Source organism: Cynoglossus semilaevis, chromosome 20 (genome assembly GCF_000523025.1).
Source record: "Cynoglossus semilaevis isolate Cse_v1.0 chromosome 20, Cse_v1.0, whole genome shotgun sequence".
NCBI classification, from domain to species: Eukaryota; Metazoa; Chordata; class Actinopteri; order Pleuronectiformes; family Cynoglossidae; genus Cynoglossus; species Cynoglossus semilaevis.
Window position 1 is genome coordinate 9,516,539 of NC_024326.1, and position 20,484 is coordinate 9,537,022.

General features: G+C 42.5%; 3 protein-coding genes and 1 non-coding gene across 6 annotated transcripts in view; 2 read left to right on the top strand and 2 right to left on the bottom strand.

Annotated features, from left to right (window-relative positions):
- Positions 1-7,230, bottom strand: nadkb (NAD kinase b). Of its 2 annotated transcripts, XM_008334540.3 has the most exons (13): positions 7,041-7,230; positions 6,046-6,339; positions 5,863-5,946; positions 5,161-5,290; positions 4,880-4,988; positions 4,479-4,564; positions 4,181-4,283; positions 3,847-4,004; positions 2,297-2,396; positions 1,745-1,902; positions 1,324-1,406; positions 1,047-1,231; positions 1-458 (listed from the first exon to the last, which is right to left on the bottom strand). In XM_008334540.3, the coding sequence occupies exons 2-12, from the start codon at positions 6,336-6,338 to the stop codon at positions 1,072-1,074; spliced, it is 1,464 nt and encodes a 487-aa protein (XP_008332762.1). In that variant the 5' UTR covers position 6,339; positions 7,041-7,230; the 3' UTR covers positions 1-458; positions 1,047-1,071. The 2 variants fall into 2 exon arrangements, with proteins under 2 accessions (XP_008332762.1, XP_024908104.1); XM_025052336.1 differs by lacking the exons at positions 5,863-5,946; positions 6,046-6,339; positions 7,041-7,230 and adding an exon at positions 5,595-5,717.
- On the top strand, positions 6,454-9,548 carry LOC112486291 (uncharacterized). Its single transcript, XM_074559976.1, is given in 5 exon segments — positions 6,454-6,466; positions 8,039-8,332; positions 8,335-8,413; positions 8,415-8,517; positions 8,520-9,548. Coding segments are annotated over 5 exon segments (669 nt in total). The 3' UTR covers positions 8,700-9,548.
- On the top strand, positions 7,589-7,660 carry trnae-cuc (transfer RNA glutamic acid (anticodon CUC)). Its single transcript has one exon. It is a non-coding gene; the product is annotated as a tRNA-Glu (tRNA).
- skila (SKI-like proto-oncogene a) overlaps positions 8,999-20,484 on the bottom strand; it is a 22,033-nt gene continuing 10,547 nt past the window's right edge. The window contains exons 2-7 of one of the 2 annotated variants that reach the window (XM_017042516.2): positions 18,861-18,941; positions 18,044-18,132; positions 16,912-17,054; positions 14,465-14,835; positions 13,755-13,985; positions 8,999-12,923 (exon numbers count right to left, since the gene is read on the bottom strand). In XM_017042516.2, the coding sequence (XP_016898005.1) occupies positions 12,663-12,923; positions 13,755-13,985; positions 14,465-14,835; positions 16,912-17,054; positions 18,044-18,132; positions 18,861-18,941 (1,176 nt within the window). In that variant the 3' untranslated portion in view covers positions 8,999-12,662. Of the gene's footprint in view, positions 12,924-13,754; positions 13,986-14,464; positions 14,836-16,911; positions 17,055-18,043; positions 18,133-18,860; positions 18,945-20,484 lie in introns of both variants that reach the window. The other variant, XM_008334541.3, reaches the window with a different exon arrangement.

Here is a 20,484-nt window from a genome sequence, read left to right on the forward strand (position 1 = left end):
TGTTGAGAGACACTTTTATTGTGTTTTCTGCCCTGGACAATAAATTAATTACAGTGAGTTTTTTTGGTACAACTGCACGATAAAGAAATACTGCATGTTAGCTTCTTAACTTAAAGTGACATGTACAGTCACCAATCTCTATTTTAATTGTCTATTTTAATTTAATATATTATGTAAGTATCACAGCAAATAACTTAATCCTAATAGCATATATGTACAGATTTACAACAAAGTTTATTTAAACCTAAGCTCTCACGTACTTTGACGTCTTCATTCATCATTGTTGGAGTCAAATTTCAGGTGTCGTCAGTTGAGGGCGTCGGGGCAGTTCATCAGTCCATCACAGGGCCGTAAACAAACCAAAAGACCCAGAGAAAACCGACGCATATGCTGGGCAGGACGTACAAACCTCATAGTGAAAGACCAGGAATCGAACCAAGGAACGGCTGACGTTCTTGCTGCAAGGCAAGAGCAATAACCGCTGGATACAGTGGGACTGTTCGCATGTCAAAGCCTGACGAATATAATTAATATCTGAGGTAGAGCTTTGGATCGGTTTCATGTATGAGAAAAATGTCACGGACTGGTCGTAGTGGTGCATCGAAAAGTCATGACAAAATAAAATAATTCAACAGAAAAGTAAAACTCAAAAGAAATTGCTGAACGCCCCAAATATTGCAGAAAAGTATTTGCACCAGTGGGATAAATCTGTAGTTTTTTTTTGTTTTGTTTTGTTTTTTTCTTCAAAGACTCTTATTTTGACAGTAAATCTTGTCAAGACTTATTTTATTTAGAAGACATTGCATTCTTTTTACCTTTGGACCCACAAGTCCATAATAATTGATGACTTATTCCACACAGTTTATCTTTTTTTTTACTGTTTTGATGGTAGTCAATGTCTTGTTTGTAAGAAAGTAAGTTTCATGCTCTCTCCTTTAAAGCTACTGTTGTAGCTGAAGAAACAGGAAGTGCTGAATAAGTATGAATCTGTATAAACAGACTTGTGTAAAAATGTCTGCAGATTAAGTGTTTTTATTTTCACTCACTCAGCTGCTGTGAAGTCGGACGGATTCAGTTTTCCGTGTCTGACGAGTCAGAGATTTCGGCCAGTCGGGCTTGCCTCTTACGGACGTTCCAGTGCAAACACTGAGCCAGGCTCTCAAACCAATCGTAGACCAGATCGTGGCAGCAAATGGATGGCACCGGGTAACAGGAAGTGGTTATCTTGATACTGTAAGGGGAGAAAAAATAAATTGTAAGATTACATCAGTTAATGAACAAACTGGTCGATCAGCAGTTGAGACGACGGCCAGTGAACTTTACCAGTCTCCATGCTGGATCTCCTGTCTCTTCCTGCCGTCAAATGAAACCCAGGCTGTGTTTCTGGCATCTGGAGACAGAGTGATCTGTTCAAAGAGGGAAGAGGATAGACTGTCACCATCCAAGCTGCCTGGAATTCTAGGAAGTTCAGCGGTTGACGTGTATTAACCTGGTCAAATCTTATTGAAATCTCACAGAGGAAATGTTCTGTGTGAACAACAGAAAACAGCGGTAGCGGCAGAGACAAGCAAACGGAATTAACCGTTGTTGACCACAAAGTTCATTTCAATACAACTGAGGTACGACATGTTACAGGTGATACTGTCCTCCTTTTTTTTTTTAGTACTGATGTGAATTTATCAGTGCTGAGATGTGACCTGACATCAGGTCTGAACTCAGCACTCAGTGACTGGAATGACTTTACCATGAGCTCCACTCCAGCGGGGACGACGATGGGCCTGAAGGAGAGTGAGTGTGGGCAGATGGGTGTGACCATGATGGCTGGGACATTAGGGTGAATCATTGAAGCTCCGGCTGCAGCTGCATACGCTGTGCTGCCTGTGGGCGTGGACACAATCACACCTGCAGGACAGAGTCAGAGAGGGAGGCAGGTTACATTTCATTAATTTTCAAATACAACTCATTTCCATACAGTAAATGTGTCCTGCCGTGTGTTTACACCCTGTGCTTTTTGGCCCAGCTTGTGCAAGTCAGTAGAAGTCGAGGGCTGAAATATCTTTGACTCTTTGAATTTCAAGCCTAACTGCTACTGATTCAAATGTTCTACAGAACCAGGACCTGGTCCTGGTTGTGATCTACTCTAAGAAGGGTTATAATAATCAAAACATTAAAACAGAATCCAAAAAAATACTTACCTGTTGGCATTGCAGTGTTTATTTACATACTTATACATAATTATAATTAACAGCTGGCCACGGTCAAAGACAAATATAAACTCAAAAATGTCTGTTGTTACCGTCTCCCTGCACTGATGTGATGAGTCGTCCGTTAAGGTACAAGTCCACGTTGGACAGGTAAGAAGATGGACCTCGATCGATCACCACCTCATTCAACACCTGTAAAACACATTTATGGAAACACACACACAGTTAGGATCGAAACTCAGGCAGTGCTAATTACTTTATGACAAGTAATTTGGTTGAAATCATTAAGATTTACTGCTCCTGACATTATATTAATTCTGACCATCCTGTGACCAAGGGAACAAGTGTAACTGCAGTGCCATCTACAGGCAGAAACACTAAATACTCATATTCGTGATGGACATACTGTATTGTACTGTAACCTTTAGAAAAACATTAAGTATATGATATGAGAGGAAAGACAAAGACAAGGATTTTTTTTACTTCAAACTAAGGAGTCAAAAGTACTACAGTACTGGGATAAATGACCTGACATTAGTAATGTCCACTAATATAAATACCAACCTTTTCTTGACATGTTTTAATGTTGAATACATTTAACAGTTTAACAGAGAAGTATGAAGTCAAAAAGTACTCAAAATCACTAAGCAGAAACTGCAGGGGACCAAAAAACTCCACCATTACATCAGCAAACTACAGGAGGGAACAGACAGTGAGCAATCAGACAGCAGCAGGGTAATGTTTCACAAAAAGTACAGCAGGTTCAGCTGAGCATGACTCAAACATCCTGTAGGACACGGCAGGAGTGAAATAATGTCAGGTCAGAGATTGGTTCAGAGACCACAAAAATCCATCGTTGTCTGGTGATGATGAGAAGAAAATCTCCAGAGCAACAAATGAGGAGGCGACTGAACTGACTCGGTGGGAGTCCAACTGTGTGTGTGTGTGTGTGTGCGTGTGTGTGCATGGAATGTTGTTTAGTTACAGTGTCAGACCAAGACCTTCAGAGCTCATTAAATATGGACTGCACCATTGACGCCACTGTGTCCAAGGCAACCAGCTCAACAAAACTTCACAACATCGACTTCTTCTCCAAAATCACCTCTATTATGACTGTCACCACGGCAACCGACTGACGCTTGTTGACTGAGCTGTTCGTAAGACCCTAAATTTACCTGGGAGGAGAACGAAAACCACGTCACCGGAAATGTCTGAATATTACAGTCATAAATATTAAGAAAATGAACCAGATGTTTGTGAATAATTAGGTCCAAGAACTGAACCAGATATAAACAACACCGTTGGAGCTGCTGGGATAAACGTAGGAAAACATGACAGCAATCAAAGTGGTACTTATTGTTTTACTGAATTAAATGAATCTGTTTATTTGGATGTGTTTAGATGTTGTTAGTTGTCTACAGTGACAATAAACTGGACTGAGCTGAGACCAGTGAGTCATGACTTTCTTTCTGATGAGACTGTGGTAGCGTGTGTTGTCTTCTGTGACAAAGTGAATTACAGATTGAAAATAAACCCCATATCATATAGGTCTAGATATCTGTCCTAAATTTAAACATACAGACATGAAGTGTAATAGTATTGTAGGCTGATCACTTGTCGACCTTAAATCCATCTCCCTCACCTGTAGCTGCAGCGTGACCTTTCCAGCTTCACTGTGTCCATGAGTCAGGATGCCGTTGTGCTCTTGTGGCTGCTGGGCTGGTTCTCTGCCCGTTCTCTGAAGCATGTCCTTCACCACCTTGACCTTCAGACGGCTGCGCAGAGTGATGGCAGCATTTCCTGAGGAAAAATCCATTGCAACTCAATTTAAAAGTCTATTTAGTTTTATAGCACTAATTCACAAAATAATTTTTTGCTTTGGTGGACTTTACATCTGGACATGCAAATTTAATTTAAATTTAAAATTTCCAAATTTAAGTCATTTTGGAAAACTAGCTTGGAACTCTGCAGTCTACCTTCAAATACTTTGGCAACTTCAGTTTTGTATGACTCAAACTTGAAGGGAGTCAAGAAACCCAGCGAGCCGAGGTGGAAGGCCATAACTGGAGGAACGCTTCCCTGCGGAGTAGACATGCGAATGTTTCTGATTCATTCATCAATTCCATGTTAGTGCACCAGTCATCACTTTATAAGACGTCTTGCTACTGAATCACACAAAAAATGTTCCAGACCAAATTATTTTTTTAACATTTTTGGAATGGATTTAATTTATTTTCTCACACAATGTTATAGTCATAACATGACTCCAGTTACCTGGAATAGAGAGGAGGCATAAAGCAGAGTTCCATCTCCACCAAGACAGATGATCAGGTCAATACAATCAGAGATGTCATCAAAACCTGCAAGTGCATGAAAACACACTGTTAAGAGTCTCAACACTTAACACTAAAGCAATGTGGTTCTTACAAAACCTTCTCTAAAAAAAACCATTGCACTTTATGAAATGTTTCTTTCGCTTGATGGAAGAAAAACTAAACCAGTAAAACCAGGAGAGGAAAAATAAAAATCCACGCCAAAAGTCCACGCCACTACTAGCCAAAGGAGCATAGTTAAATAATGTCCTGTCAGAATAGGAACTTTAGGGTCTTTTCTGAGGAGAAAAGTTACATCGCTGGTCTCTCAAGTCCATGTTCATTCCTTCTGACCAGACTCACCTTCTCTGAAGGTGCAGAGTTGGTTGCGTATGGAGCCAAAGGCCTCGTCCTTTGACAGCAAAGCATCATCTGCAACTCTGCGTTCCACGTACACCATCATCTGCTTCTCCTGAGAAAGAAAAAAAAAAACAAGACATGGCTCAGTACAACAGCCCAAACAAACAGAGACAGACCATCATACCTCAGACTGCACCAGTCAGGGCAAATGTTAACAATGTTATATAATCAGACAAGTTTTTTGTTTTTTTACTTCAATTGATTTTTTTTTATCTTTCATGTACCTCCACCAGAAATCTGCAGAGCTCTTTGAAAGGCTCCACCAAGCTCTCATCTCTGATTTTCCTGATGACAAGCACGTTGACTGGAGGTTTATTCCAGGTGAGCCGCTGGCTGGCTGGGTCCTGAATGTGCCTGTACAAACAAGAACACAGACACTTTCAGCGAGGGAGTAAATTTAGCCTCACAAAAAAAACAACCCTGAAACCCCTGATGTCTGAGAAAGTCACCTTGTAAACAAAAAATGTACTCAAATGGAGTCCTCGGTACCAAAGCACAAGTGATTAAATACAAATATAATCTAGAGTTATACAGTATAATGATCATGTTTTTAAATTTAATTTTTTGAAGTCATATTACATAAGTCATGTAATATCTGTGTAAGTAGTCTCTAAATTCCAAACATCAGACCAAAATGTAAAAACTCATTCTACTTCACCCGTCAGTCCTCTCCTCCTTTGCATTATGGATGACAGGCATTTTGCACGCAGTCACGTTTTGTCAGGTACAAGGAACAAACTCTGACATGAGCTGACAAAAAGCAACTGAAATCTAAACAGTGATTCAACCCAGGACTAGAAACATCCAATCCCAGCATTCCTATTATCTTATCTCACAAAGTTACATAAGCGTGCCGTGTCAATGCCCCCTAGCAAACAAATCATAATGTTACTGAAGCTTAATTCAATCAGCACCCTCATGCTTACATGACTGAAGTTGGATTGGGAAGAATACAGGCTTTGGGTCCAAAGTGAGTGGCTGGATATGGTCCATGTAGAAAGTGGGCTCTCCTGTGAGGATTCAAAAGAAATAAGCCACCATCATATTATGTCCTGAAGCAGAGTTATGCCAGTGGCTTAGCAGACCAGCTGGTAACCTGCAAAGCAGACCTCTTAGGTGAGCTTTCCAGTGTGTCACTCGCTGACCCAGAGGGCTCCAAATGCTCGTGTTGGCCTGGTAACCTTCGCCTCTCCGTCTCCCAGAGCAGCTGTTCATGACCATCCCCCCGCCGCTGCGACCTCTTCCCTTCCCGTCGTCTCCTTGGTGACTTGGATGGGTGCTCCCTGTGCTTGGAGGACCTGGCTGACTCGGCCAGCTGACCAGGGGGACCGGAGGGTCGCGCCATGACTCCGTCCGGCACTGTCAGGCCTCCGCAAGTGGAACTTGTCTCTGAATTCTCCATTCTGCAAAAATATATGCAGAATGCTTGATTTAACTTTTAGACTTAGACTTAAAAATTATTTTTTCTCTTTGCAAATTTTTAGCCACCATTAAAAGGTTCATCAACGTTATGATGAATGAAAGAACGAGGTAATTATAACTACACACGCAACTGAAACAAGTACAAAACAGCATATCTAATGCAGTCAGGTGCATAACAACACAGTTTTATTGTAACAACAAGGATTGGATTAAACATTAGCAAAAACTGTACACACCAAATTTATAAAGAATGTCATGAAGGACATACAGTATGAACCTAAGCTCGTCACAATGTCAAATAAAACCACTGCCTGTTGAGGTTTAAAATTTCGTGATTTAATATTTTTAACTACTTCGGTGGTACCACAGCTCGAGTAACTGTAGGAACTGACAACGGGCAGCCAATAATTTAACCTCTCGTAGGTTTTTTTAATGCAGCATTGAATGTATAACATTAGGCTGAGGTACTCAGGTCAGCTTCAATACTTATAACGCGTGGTCACGACATTAAAAACCGACATTAAAAACATTAAAAACATGCTGTCAGTGCTCTCAGCCCTGAAGTGAATGTCACATGCTGTCAGTGCTCTCAGCCCTGAAAACCTGACATTTGTTGACAGCTAACGTTACCTAGCAATATCTAGCTATTGACGCTATTTGAGTGAAATAAACAAAATCTTACGGTGTCACAGAGAGGCAGACATGTCCGCAATGACAGTACAATCGGAGTGAAGTGTTTGTTTAGAGAAATACACCGGTGTAACGGTTTGAAAACTCAATTTCTAATACAATGAACTGATGGCGACTAAAACTAAAGACTTTAGCTGCCACTGCTAATGATGAGGATTCTGTTTCGTTTGCTGATAAGTAGTTTAACGGGAAATTAGCACCATCTACTGGACTGGAGTGTAATTGGGAAATTAGGTAGCGGAAACTGTTACATATTATTTCGCCGATACAGCATATAACAAAATGTGGCAATTATAGAAACATTTGTTCAGTATTCACTATATAATTATCCGTTTCTTTTACTTGTTTGAATCTCTGTTGTAGTTTTACGATGATTTTACCAATTTACTTTCGCACTCTCAGTTATATGCCAAAGTTATTTTTGATAGCATTTTTCTGAGACAGTAAATCAAGTAACTGATTAAATCTAATTGTACAAAACGTTTGTAAACCAGTTAATAGTTGTTCTGAAAATAGTATTCTGCGCCCCGGCTAAACAGTTCCCTGGTGGTCTAGTGGTTAGGATTCGGCGCTCTCACCGCCGCGGCCCGGGTTCGATTCCCGGTCAGGGAATGAGCGTTTTGCATGATAAAGACAGGTGTATCACTTTATATTTTACAAAATGTACCATATATATAATGGCAACATTGTTTTTTCACTTCTGAGCCGGTGGCCTCATAAGAAGACAACTGTGAGGTAACACCACATACTCACAAAGGACCAATTTGTTTACACAGAATATCTCCAAAACATCTCACAATAAAAACTCCCATACCTTTCAGCCTGCTTGGGCCGGGTTGTTGGATCAATTGGTCCCTGTTTTTGTCCAGAGAAAGCAGAGAGCTCATCTGTAGAAACTTTGTGCGGGGTTTGCATGTGACCCTGTAACGACCTTCCACCCCTTACTCAGATTTACACCCACAATGACAGAAAAATCCAAAACCTAGTAAGATTTGCAGCTGACTAGATTCCAAATTAATGTGTCTATGCAAATCCTTGTATCGGTCCACAACACTCTGCAGTGGCCTGTCGTCACTGCAGCAGGTTTGGACTATTTCTGCACCATTTCACTGCAACCTGCCCCCTCCAGGGCAAAATGGGTTGTGCACTCATTTGTGACCATCCTCCTCTGGCACCTGACTGTTCTCCATCTTCTCCTTCTGTCTGACATCGCTTCCGTCCTTGAGGATGTGTCTCACCACCAGTTTCAGCAGAGCTGCGTTGTTCACACCACACAGACCCTGCAGCCTGTGCAGCGCTGCATGTACTTTGCAGGATTCAATCATTACAAAACCCTCCTGTGAGCGACCAATTTACAGAGCACAGTGTCTGAGTCAAGCGCTGTTTTCCAAGTTCAGTGTTTATTTTTATGAGATTGGGCTTTTTTCTTGTTGTTTGTGGCTACGCTTTTCCTCCTGCCTGTGTTTGTTTTCCATCACACCTGGGCCTGAATAGTGCCTGGCTGCGCTTCCTCCACAGCTCTTTAATAGCAGTCATTTTATGTGTAGTCAGTCCAGTCCCACAGTTGGCACAGGATGTGTTAGAAGCTCCTGCTGTCAGCTTCTGTAAGAGGAGGTTTGAATTTAGCTCAGCTGCAGTGGACACAATGTGATGGAGGAACCAGTTAATGGAGGACATTTCAGAAAAGAAATATCTCCATGTCTCACTCCACTGGAGGAAAATCCATTATATATGAGGGTGTTATGGAGACACGTCTATCACCAGGTACAAAAGTTGTAATGATGCTGCAACTTAAATGTGACCTGGAACCATGTTCTGTTCTGGAAGCACAGAACAGAGCCCTGCCACATACTGGTTGTGTCAATTATCTAGGGCTTAAATATGTGAATATGAGAATAAGGAGAACAATACCGTTGTCAAAGGCTGATGAGCAAAGACAGACAGCGTTGGTTTGACACTACAGAACTTTACTTGAATTTGATCCAAGTTCATTGTCTATACAGAGCATATTTACAAGATCTGAATTGAGGGGCGAGGGAGGAAAAGAAATAAACACTAGATACAACTGAGGTATTAGCTAAAAGCATTTACAGGTATGTCATTTTACTATTAAATATCAATGATGATAAACAGAGATGCAGCGTTTTCTGCTTAAAAAACATCTTTTTTATATCACAACATGAGGTAGGAGAACAGTGTCTCATTTCATGCAAGAACAAAAGTCTCATCACACTGTAGTATTGGCAACAAAGTATGCAATGGTCTTACACAATCACTGGGCTTTGTAATTCAGAAGAGTATCCAGAGGAAAGGTCTTTTCAGAAAAGCAATTTTTATCATTTAAACCAGGAAGTATAGAAATGATAATTTTTGATTAATGACATCTTGTATTCTACCTAAACAGCACAGAGTAGCGAGTGGCTGGATGTGAAACACCCAGCTCCAAAGTAATCCTTCTACAACATTAAAAAGGTCACCGTAGCCAAGTTCTCACAATGCTGCAATATGCAAAAAGGCTCAGCACGCTGTGATACAGGGGGCGCTCTCTGTCCCGCCATTTAGATCTTTGTTTATTGTTTATGGTGTAAATTATAAGAAAGTAAATGCAAGGTACACAGAAAATAAAACATATTTGCATCATGTTCTCTTATGTGATGAATTACCAGGATCATTTCTGTTATTCTGCTGAAGAGGTAATCAAACCAACTAATACTGATCGTCTTCTGAATGATGCGTCCTGACCAGAATAAATAATCTCAACATCTGAAAACACAACTACACATGAAGAGCTACACGAGCAATCGGTTTCTTTTTCATTTTTCAAGCTGCCGTGCATCAGTCAAATGTGGGAGCTTATCACACACACACACGCACACACACTTCCAATTCAATTTCAGCTGAAACTTTCCCAAATATGACCGACTTTATAGTACACCTCTGAACCCATAGTATAAAATAACTTGCACATACTAAATGTTCATGCATGTGGGCCATCTCAATAGTTGCTGTTTGAAATATGGGGGGGGATTCTTTTCACAATAAAACTGAACTGTAGAGTGGCCTGTTCACACTAAACAGAAGGGGAAGCAGCAAACATGCAACACATTTTTGTTGTTTTTGTCTCTTTTTTTCTAAAATTATTTTTTTAAGCAAATGTTTTCAATTTTGCTCAGAGGGCAAGAAAAGCAGAAAAAAAGATGCTAAGTTACAAGTTAAACAGTTCATCAAGATGAAATCCACAAAATAAAGAAAAGTGTCAGTTCAGAAAAGCGGGAAACGTGTGTGTAACAAAGTCATATTCCTATTTTGCCTTTGTCCTGCATTGTGACTGAGTGGACCGCACATTTCACTCCCTGCCGACAAAAGTCAAGTTCTGAAGTCGGAAAAGAACACTTAAAAAATGGTCAATTCTGGCTGCATTAAGCCACAGTTCTAGTCCAATTTGTATAACCTTTTGAAGATTATTCAGTTAATATATTAATGACTACTGTATTTACAAAGAGTATATAAATCCTTAGTAAATATGTTAAATATTTTATTTCATAATTGCAATAAAGATTTGAATGGAACCTGTTTCTGTGACTACTCCAGTCTATAACATCTGTTACTGTAAAGGGAAGCGTGTAATAAAAACTGCATTCAACAGGATGGAGCACAGTGGAATGTCTATCAATTTGCATTTAGAGCAGATGCATAAAAAAAGCTTGGAGTTTAGCAGAGGCGATCCCTTTCTTTTCTTCAGTTCTTATTTACACACATACACACTGGCTTACAGGGATCTCCTCAGAGGCAATAAAAAGCACTTTTCGCCTGGCAACGCACACAATAAAAAGTTCTCTCTCTCTTCCTCTGGCTGCATCTCTCTTCCTCCTTCTGGCTCCCACACCACACTGTATGACCCCAGCTAACATGACACAGACGATGGATGGATGGCTGGTTGGTTGAGAGTGAGAGAGTGATGGTGCTGGGTTTGTGTGGAGAGATGAGGGACCCTGTATAGTGTCACCCGAGGGTGGGCAGAGGCCCCCCAGACAACAACAGCTGCCCCCATTCTGATGGCACTAGAGAGAGAGAAAAAAAACTCCCTCTGTACCCCTGGCGTCCGGGCCACCCAGTCTGCACCGGCCCCTCAGCCTCTCTTCTCTCTCTCTCTCTCTCTCTGCCTGGTGCTGTTTGTTCAACCAGGCAGAATAACGTGAGAGGAAGATGATGCCCCGACAAACAGGCTGGGAATTTAACTGTCTGCTAACAATGAAGTCAAATGAGAGGGAAAAAAAAGTGAAGCCAGGAAAACAGGGACAAACTAGAGCTTTGATCATCTGCTGGGAATGCTGGGGCTATTGTTATGCCTGAATGCCTGCACTACACACTACACTCACACACATACACACGCTTCAGAGTGTGCACACATGCAAGCATGTTGAAAGTATAATAGAAACCCAGCAGAACTACTGCACATGTGAGACAGTGCTTCCCTTCTTTCTTAGAAAATCTACGCCGGCTCAGCCAGCCCCCATATCCAGACGCATTCCTTTCCCAGGAGACTCTGGAGGAGGAGAAGAGCACAATAAGTGCACAACACTGCTCATGAGCTTGTTCATGCCAAGCCTGAAAAGAGCACAGCGTTTCCTGTCTAGGCCAAAGTGGTGAAAACCACAGTGTTAAGGAGTTTCCCAGCAGAGTGCAATGGCCCAAACACACACAGAGCGATGGAAAGTGTGAGGGAGGAGACGCTGACGGCCTGTTTGGTGTACAACAAGAGAACTAAGGTGGTGCCAGGCAGGATGAAGAGGAAACGTCTTTGTGTCACCAGCAGCTGAGGTCTGTCCCAGACGGTCTGTTAGCTTTTTTCCTAGTGGGCGTCACACTTTAAAACAGTCATTTTCACTCGAGTTCAGTGTCACAAATGGCGTATTTTCATTAGGTATTAGAACATCTGCTTTAAGTCTTTTTTACTGTACAGTAAAGGTTCATCTCTTCCATAAAGATTTGATATTTTAACACATTATACATTATCTTTCTTTGTATTCTATAGGAAGCAAAAAATAATATTGAAATGTCTGTGTAGTTTCCTGCATTCGCTGGTATTAGAGCGTCTGGACTGTAGGTACAGAGAGACAGAACTGAGACTAACAACCGCTTTGTGCCGCTTTGTGTCCGAAGGCACTGGTTGCTCTGCCAGGTAGTATAGTGAAGTAATATCCACGAAGAGACGAGTGTCTGAGCTGAAGTGTGAAATCTGAAGAGTCTTATGCTCAATAGTCCAAAGTGAGCAACAAAGTGAAGGGTGCAATAGGAGAAAACGCAGAGGGAAATAGTCCTGGACCCAACGCCTGTCTGGGAAGCAGCCATATGTTCACTAAAAACTATAAATAAAGTCATACATGCCCCAAAAAAATCTTTAAATACTGAGAGAAGACAAACAAAAAAATAAACAAATAAAGGAACCATTTCTTTTATATGATGTTCAGTTACAAAAAACAAAGGTCAGTCTACACTGACATAATAGGAGCGAGAGATGCACATATGGAGCGGTCTTCTGCTTCTTCTTAGGCTGATTTCTTTGTAGGTGATTGGAGAAGAATGAGGAAGGAGGCACCTGGGGGAGCAGCAGTTACTTTTGGCCAGAAGCTGGGGCCTCTGAGATGGAAGAAGAGGAGGAGGAGGGTGGGGAGTGGGCAGTGGGGGGTCCTGTAGAAGGGGTAGGAGGAGGAGAAGGGCTGCCTCCCACCGTGCCAGACTGGGCCATCTGCTGCTTCAGTTGGGTGATTGTTTGCTCCAACTTCTCCCGAGCCTCCCGCTCCCTCTGCAGCTCCTCCTGCAGTTCCTGTCGGTCGGCCTCTGCCTGCTCCAGCCGTTGACGGAGTTCTGACAACTTAAGGGGGGGAAACAGACACAAGGTCAACCTCTGACTACTCTGCATTAGAAAGTATCATTAGATATTATCAGACAGGAATTTTACATAATTAAGTATAATTCAACTTTCAAAAGGAAAGAAAAGACATAACATAGAATGGCTGCTGTTTTAATTATTGTAATGTCTATTTTGGGGGGTGAGGGGAGATCAACTCCTGTGACTTCCTGTCTAGTAGAGAAGTGTTTGATAGTAAACAGGAAATCAACCATTTTCGGTTCAAATCAAAGTTAAATGTAATGATGTGAATATTTGGATCAGTTTCATCTTGTCGTACATTATTGTTCCAATTTAATCTATCGTGGTCAAAACTACAGTTCTTAGCCAGGGCTGACTTTACAAACTGGGAATTGATCCAAATCAGACCTTTTTGATTATGTCTACAATCTTTCTTCATTAAAATTACGCCCTACCTTTGCGAAAACTAAAACCACTGTTCATCATCTTAATTTTTTAGCAACTTTTAACTTGTCCAGAAATAGTCCATGCTAACAAATCCTCCCATGTCCCTGCCAGGTGGGAGGAGACAGAACTAAACAACAGAAGTGGGGGTGCAGCCGTCAACTGTGGCCAAAAGTACACAATCTAAGATTCAGCCTAGTGTAAAACTAAAACAAAAGCTGCCAATGACCCAAATTCTGAATGTGTGCCTTGCTCAGATACATGGATGCAAACACTGCAAAACGAAGATACATTTGAGTTGATTCATTTGCAGGAATGTACTACTGGGGAGACCAGGGTCCATTCAGATGGTTTCTAATTGCAGCACCGTCAGGTGCACGTGTTTTGTACCTGTGCTGTGTAGTGAGCCTCTTGTTGGCGCTGTACTCCAGTTTCACAGGCGCAGGCCTGTTGTCTGAGTTGTTCCAGACGAGTCTCCAGCTCCAGCTGTTCCTGACGGGCCTGGTTGAGTTGCCGCACCTGCTCGCTGTGCACCGCCTCCAGTTCGCTGCGAAGCTCCCGCTGCTCTGCGCTCAGTTCCCGTAACCTTGCTGCCTCGCCTCCACGCAACGCCTCCAGTTCCTGAAGACATGAGAACTAAGTTTAACAAAACAATAGTTCCATCCTTCACGCACCTTATTTTAGAAAAGAGCTTTGACTGCCATGTAATTTGATAAGTGAAATCCGTAACTGGGACGTTAAGGTTGGAAAAACTATTTCCATCAACACTGCAGAAACCATATTACTAATCAGCAAATAAACAGGTTCTTAAACAGGCAGTGTATCTGTTTACACAGGGTATTTTTATCCTGCTCAGATCTTTACTTCACCTTAGACTCAGACTCAAACTTTCACATCAACTGTGCTGCTGAAATAAGTACGTGAAACCATCTGGTACCTGAGGTTCTAGGTGGTATAAGGAAAACATGAGAGTTCAGTGGGAGGTGAACCTAACCTCCACATTCATGTCAAGGACACTGTAATAGGCGTGAACTGTTACGGTCTACTTTATCTCGGGGTCGTTTATCTTGGTCTTTGTTCTTTTCCAACAACCAACTCACCAATTCCAGCTGCAGCTGCTTCTGCAAGGTGGAGTTCAGCTTCTCCTGCTGCCTGCTGTACATCTGCATGATCTCCACGACAATCCTGTCCTTGTCGTCCTCCAGCCCCCCCACCATCACTGCAGCACAGTTTGTGGCTGAGTCTTTAGCCAGTACTTCTGTTACCGGCGTCAACACCGAAGCAGGAGCGGGAGGAAGAGGAGGAGGAGGAGGAGGAGGAGGGCTGTGGGCGGCTTTCTTGCAGCTCTGGCTGCTCATCTCCATAGAAACTGCCTGGGTTTGGCATTCCCTCTCAGCGGCCAAGGCAGTGGCGGCATGATGGGATTTAGCCTCCTCAGTGCCAGCAGTGACAGGAGGCGACGCGTGGAGATCTGAGGAGGAAAGAGGAGAAAGATGGAGTTAGAAGGAAACGAATAGAAGCTAATGGAAAGACAGGAAGAGGAAGCCATGCTGATGAACACTCTCGCCTACACTGAGTAACACCTTGCACAACCTCAGAGAAGCTCACACCTCTTTCTCAGCCTGAAAACACGCAAGCGTGAGCATGACATGGCAACAGCCAAAGAATTGAACGCTCGCCCACAGTTTCTCAGTGTGTGCCCTCTGACACGGAGAGAAAGAAAAGGAGAAAAGGAGAAATTAAAAGCTTGTGTGGGAGCGGCACATCTTTGAAAGGCTTCCCTCATACCCCACCTCATGTGGCCTCTAGGGCACACATCACTGAAAATGGGTTAAACAGGTTGCTATACTCTTCTACACACAAGATCACATGAACAGATGACGGGTGACGCATGTGTGAGGTAGCAGTGGGACACGCTGTGACAGGAAGGGAAAAGTGGGACATTTGAGTTGTTTATTAGACCAACGTATCTGTACATCATAAACATGTCTGTCTGACACTACAGAGGACACAGGTATGTGTGTGTGCAAACACTGACACGTTGACAAGATCTTCAACACATTTACATAGACCATGAGTGTGAGTATGAAGAATGTGAGAGCAAGAGGAGACACACAGAAAAAGAGAGAAAGAAGAAATGGTTGTAAGGCATACTATCAGAAGATGATGGACAGAGGACAGGGGACAGAGAGTGGGCAGAAAAAGCAGAGTAGGGAGACGAAAGAACAGGAGACAGACGAGAGGAGAGGAGAGAATGTGACGAGAGAGGAGATGAGGTAGAACAGACAGATAGAGAAGACGATAGAACGCAGACAGGAAGTGAGAAAGAAAAGAGAGACAGATCAGACAGAAGAAACAGAAGAAGAAGACATAAAAGACAAAACTCAGACAAGGAGAAGTAATGGCAGATGAAACTACAGCTGGGATTTGCACATGTGCGCGCACACTTTAATGCAGCGTTTATACACACATTAATGTATTAATGTATGGAGAGGAGGTCATTGCCATTTCTCCTTCTCGCTGAGTTGTGTGGCGCCCCCAGAGTCTTTATATGAAGGTCAGCTCATGGTTATGTGTGTGTCACTGCAGGAGTCAGAATGTCTGTGCTGTGTTTGTATACATGCACTTCTCTGCTGCCTATGTAGTATGAATGTAAAATGCCCCGCAGTTGCTGTGTGTGTAATGTATGTGTAGGGTGTATAGGGTGTATGTGAGTGATGTATTTAAAAAAGACACTGTGTCAGACATGGTTGTTACCACTGGCTGTTTACATTAGTAATTTACTGTAACCTGCCACTGAAGCTCACACTATGGCACATAAATACCTCATAATGAAATGCATCTCTCATTTGTATCATCATTTTAAAATAACTAAATATGTATTACCACAAAATCAACCTGAAAAAAAAAACAAAAACAAATAAATGCCTGTGTTTATAAAAATACATGTCAAATAATGTTTCTATGTGCCTGTGTTAAAATACATGTCAAATAATGTTTCTATGAAATCAAACGCGTCAGAGTTTTAACTGTTGTTTTTTTAATGTAATACTTAAATAAAGTCTTATTTTCTCCCACACAGATGTGACAAAGGAACCCGGACTATAAACATTCTATTTACCTGCCAGCAACACCAGGTCACATACACAGGAACCTACTGTTTTCTAATAATGTAATTGGAGGCCATTTTACCAGCCTTTTACCTCCTCACAGCGCTACTGTTTCCAGCTTCTTACGTGAACGTAATTGCAGTTGCAATTGTGTATGTGTTGATGTGTTAACGGCTACAGTGGCCACAAAAACAGTTTCATGTTGCTATTTGTGCAAATGTAACATATAGTTAAGTTTCAAAACACATAATAACACATCTGCCTTGCAGTGCTCTCACCAAGTCGTCAAAAAGTTCCTAATATATGTAGACCAAAGAGTTTTGCTAGTTTACACAGTCAAATGGTGTCCAAATAGAAGCACCCTTTTCAACACAACACACAAGCGTAGATGTTTACAATGCCAACACAGCAGGTGTGTGTTTCCTGTCAGTACTGACCTATAGGTGGTTCGTCATGTTCTAGCACCCTGCGGCTGTAGTGATGTTTGAGCAGCGTTGCCAGCACCTCTGGACACACCTCTGTTTCCCGCTGCAGAGACACGTTTGGAGCCACCATCTTGTCGTACGTGTACAGGTAGTAACTGAAAGGAGAGAAATGAGAAGAACTGTAGTCTTGTTTTTTGTTGAGGTCTTGATGAGAGCAGTGATAGCTTTTCACATATTTCTCTGGCTTCGCCGGAAAGACCATAAAGAAACGTGAGATGTCGACTTTATGACGCTGATACATATTAAGCAACATTTATACCCATAACTACTCCGTGAGAGCAATAACCTGACATTCATCACAGCAGTAAAAAGTCAGTGGGTGACTTACAGTAAATACAACATCTGAAGACAGGAAGTGAGCACTCGGTGTGGAACATGGATATTTGTTATCATGTGTTTACAGGATATCAGCCCAAACACACCTTGAGCTTATCACAAATGTTCAGGTAGTGGATACAACCAAGACAGAGATAGGGCCTGGAGATGCACTAAAGCAAGCGAGCAAACACTATCTGTCTATTTCTGGCTGCATGGAGAAGAGGCGAGAAGAGGAAGGGAGGACAGAAAGAAGAAGAAAGGAGAGGAGGGAGTAGAGGAGGAGAAAAGACCTTTGAACCCCTCCCCCACACCAGTCCCCTCCAGACAGCGCTGAGGCTGGAGCTTTAAACTAGGTTAAGCATGACAGCACGTTGGTGATCGGCCTGAAAAACTGCATTACTACCAAAATGCGTGAGCGCCATCTGCTCTGAATTGTACTGAAGAAGTTTCCGTGGTCTTCTGATTGAGAAAAAGACCACAATTTGATTTAATAATAGAAGCTTCTTTTTTGACAAGTGAGTGACTAATATCTGCTGGTACATTAAGTGAGCTGTATGTATAACAATACATTTTGTTTTTAAAAAAGTATCTAATATATTTGAACTTATGCTGCAGTTCCAAACAGCCACTAAGATAATGCAAAAAAAAAGAATAGATGTGAAAGGCATAGATATACCTGCTGGTATTTGTCTTTCTGTTGAAGAAACCAACAGTTCTGACCAAATATAGAGGTGATATTTAGTCAAGGTTAATGATAATGTAGTACCTGGGATGGACCAGGGTGGGGTGTCCTGGCTCCTCCTTGATTTCTGTAAAAAGCCGGTTGAACACCAAAGCAGGCGGAGATGGTTTACCCTGCGCAAAATCACATACACATACAACATATAAATACGACAAAGAACACCCTCATTTATCTTTTTTAGCCTCTGTGGCACATCTTCCATCCTTATTTATTGATCTGTGCATACAATTCTGTGGTTGAATGGTTGAATTACAATGGCAGATCAGATCCCAGAGCCTCCAAACACATGCACACGCATGAATACATGGAGAGAAACAGCAGCAGGAGAGGGAAATGTTCTGTACTGCACATGGCACTCTTTGTGTCCTAATTTAATAAAGCTAATATATGCATGCACACAGTACACAAGGATAAGTGATCATCCATCAGGCAATAGATGAGAGAGGGGGGGGTGTGTTTGTCAGAGGGAAAAGAAAAAACACACTGGTGATGAAGAATGTCTCCCCTGCACTGTTAAGTTACCTTGATGTGGATTCAAACTGAACACAGAGACAGGACAGTTTTATTATCACCATCTTCCTGCTGTAGGTTCGAGGGCGCTGCCTATAATCAGCTGTGTAGTATATTCCAGGCAGGTCAGAGAGAACTGTGCTGCTGTGAATGGATGAACATGGGGTGTGTCTGACAGTGGGGGCAGGTGTGGTGACCCTGAGAGCTGACTTGTGTGTAGAGGATGGGGGAGGGGGCGAGAGGAGGTGACGCTAGAACAGTAGGAGGTGACGGACAGATGGATGGATGGATGGATGGATGGATGGATGCATGGCGGTAAGTGACGACTGACCTTTCTGCCAGGGTCATCAGCCCCCTTGCTACTGGGTGAGCAGTGGTCCATCTTCCTCACCTGGCCATCCTCCTGCGCTGCCTTCTGAAACAAATTAAGAGAGAAGGAGGTGCTGGTTATAGAGATGGGTAGCATGGCTGCAACTGGGCTTGTCATCATGTGTTCCTGCAGATATGATTTTGAAACATATTACGAGAGACGGCAATTCCTGTGATGACCCATCTACTGTACATGGATATCAATTATTTAAAATGTCTTCCATTAGCTTTAGTACCTGTGAAACCTGTTTAAATAAATATGCTGCTGACATCTGTAGTTGTGCAACTCACAGACTCTGTGTATATTTGTATGTGTGTGTGTGTGTGTTGTATAATGACTGACCGCTTCATCTCTCTGTCTCTCTCTTTCTCTGTCTGTCTGTCATTTGTGGCAGACAAGCCTGACACTACACACAGCATGCCTGCAGTACTCTCACTTTTGCTGAGAGAAGGAAGTCTCCCCTCTCTTCTGTGCAGGAAAAGAGTAAGGAGTAGGAAGTGGAAAGGTGGGATTCCAATGTGGAGGAAAGTGCAAAGGTGGAGAGAAGAAAGTAAAGACAGATAGAGGTTGTAGAGATCATCAATAATGGACTTACTAACCCTGTAAAGCTAATAAGACTGTGCGTTAACATACAGTTGGAGAGTGAAGAATATACACTCTCCATTCAGGTGGGCAACAGTATTTTCATTGATGCGCCAGTAACAAAACACATTCACTTAAGCTGAACATCCCTGGAACAAACCAGTGGGATTTCTCTCTGAAACACCTCAGTGTATAGATGAGCGGACAACCGCTCTGATGTCACGTGTCTTTAGTGGAGAACGACCATAAAGAGAAGCACAAACACAGACATGTGTGTGTTGGGATTTGTAACTTGTTGTCCATGTTTTGCAAAAAAATATAAGGTAACTGGACAAGCAAATGCATGGAGCTGGAACCGAGCTGCAAGGCAGGTGTGTCTCAGTGTGGATGTATACAGAAGGGGGCTTGTCCGCTTAACGCGCTTGTGGTTGGTGATTTTCTCTCTCTGGAAAGCAGCACTGCTGCAAAGGAGGGAGGAAGGGCGGGAGGCAGAGGGGGGTTGGAAAGAGGGAGTGTGTGAGACAGTGATTGGACGAGGCAGAAAAATACAAGAATGTAGGGGATGGAGAGAGGAGACGACAGAAACAACAACAAACCCTTTGCCCTGGTTTGGACACTGAGTTGTATTTCCTGTAAAAACAGTACTGTGTCCAATCCAAAAGTCCTCTGTACATGTATGTATGGGTGTGTTGTGTCAGGGGAAAACGCAGACAGGACAGAGCGCAGGGCCACACTGACATTACCACCAGGTCAGACAGGGGTCTTAGGTCTACTTGACCCTATGACAGCAGATGCTTTGCTGAAGCAACAACTGAGAGCTCATTAGACGATAGGACGGAGCCTGAGTGTCTGAGTGTCTGAGTGTCTGTGTGTCTGTGTGTGTGTGTGTGTCCATCGTCTCATAAACCATTCAAGTATGTATGTTCCACTAATGGCTGCCTGTGTCTACGGTGTAATTCCTGCTTACCTGACAGTTGACAGCTTAACACCCACCGCCCACACA

Bases quoted from the DNA above. Each gene is read 5' to 3' on its own strand.
- nadkb (XM_008334540.3), bottom strand. From the start codon at position 6,338: ATGGAGAATTCAGAGACAAGTTCCACTTGCGGAGGCCTGACAGTGCCG. The intron at 4,989-5,160 runs GTACATGAAAGA...TTTCTTTCTCAG, and splicing joins TCTGCAGATTTCTGGTGGAG to GAGAAGCAGATGATGGTGTA. The intron at 1,232-1,323 runs GTAAAGTTCACT...CTCCCCTTACAG, and splicing joins GAGATCCAGCATGGAGACTG to TATCAAGATAACCACTTCCT.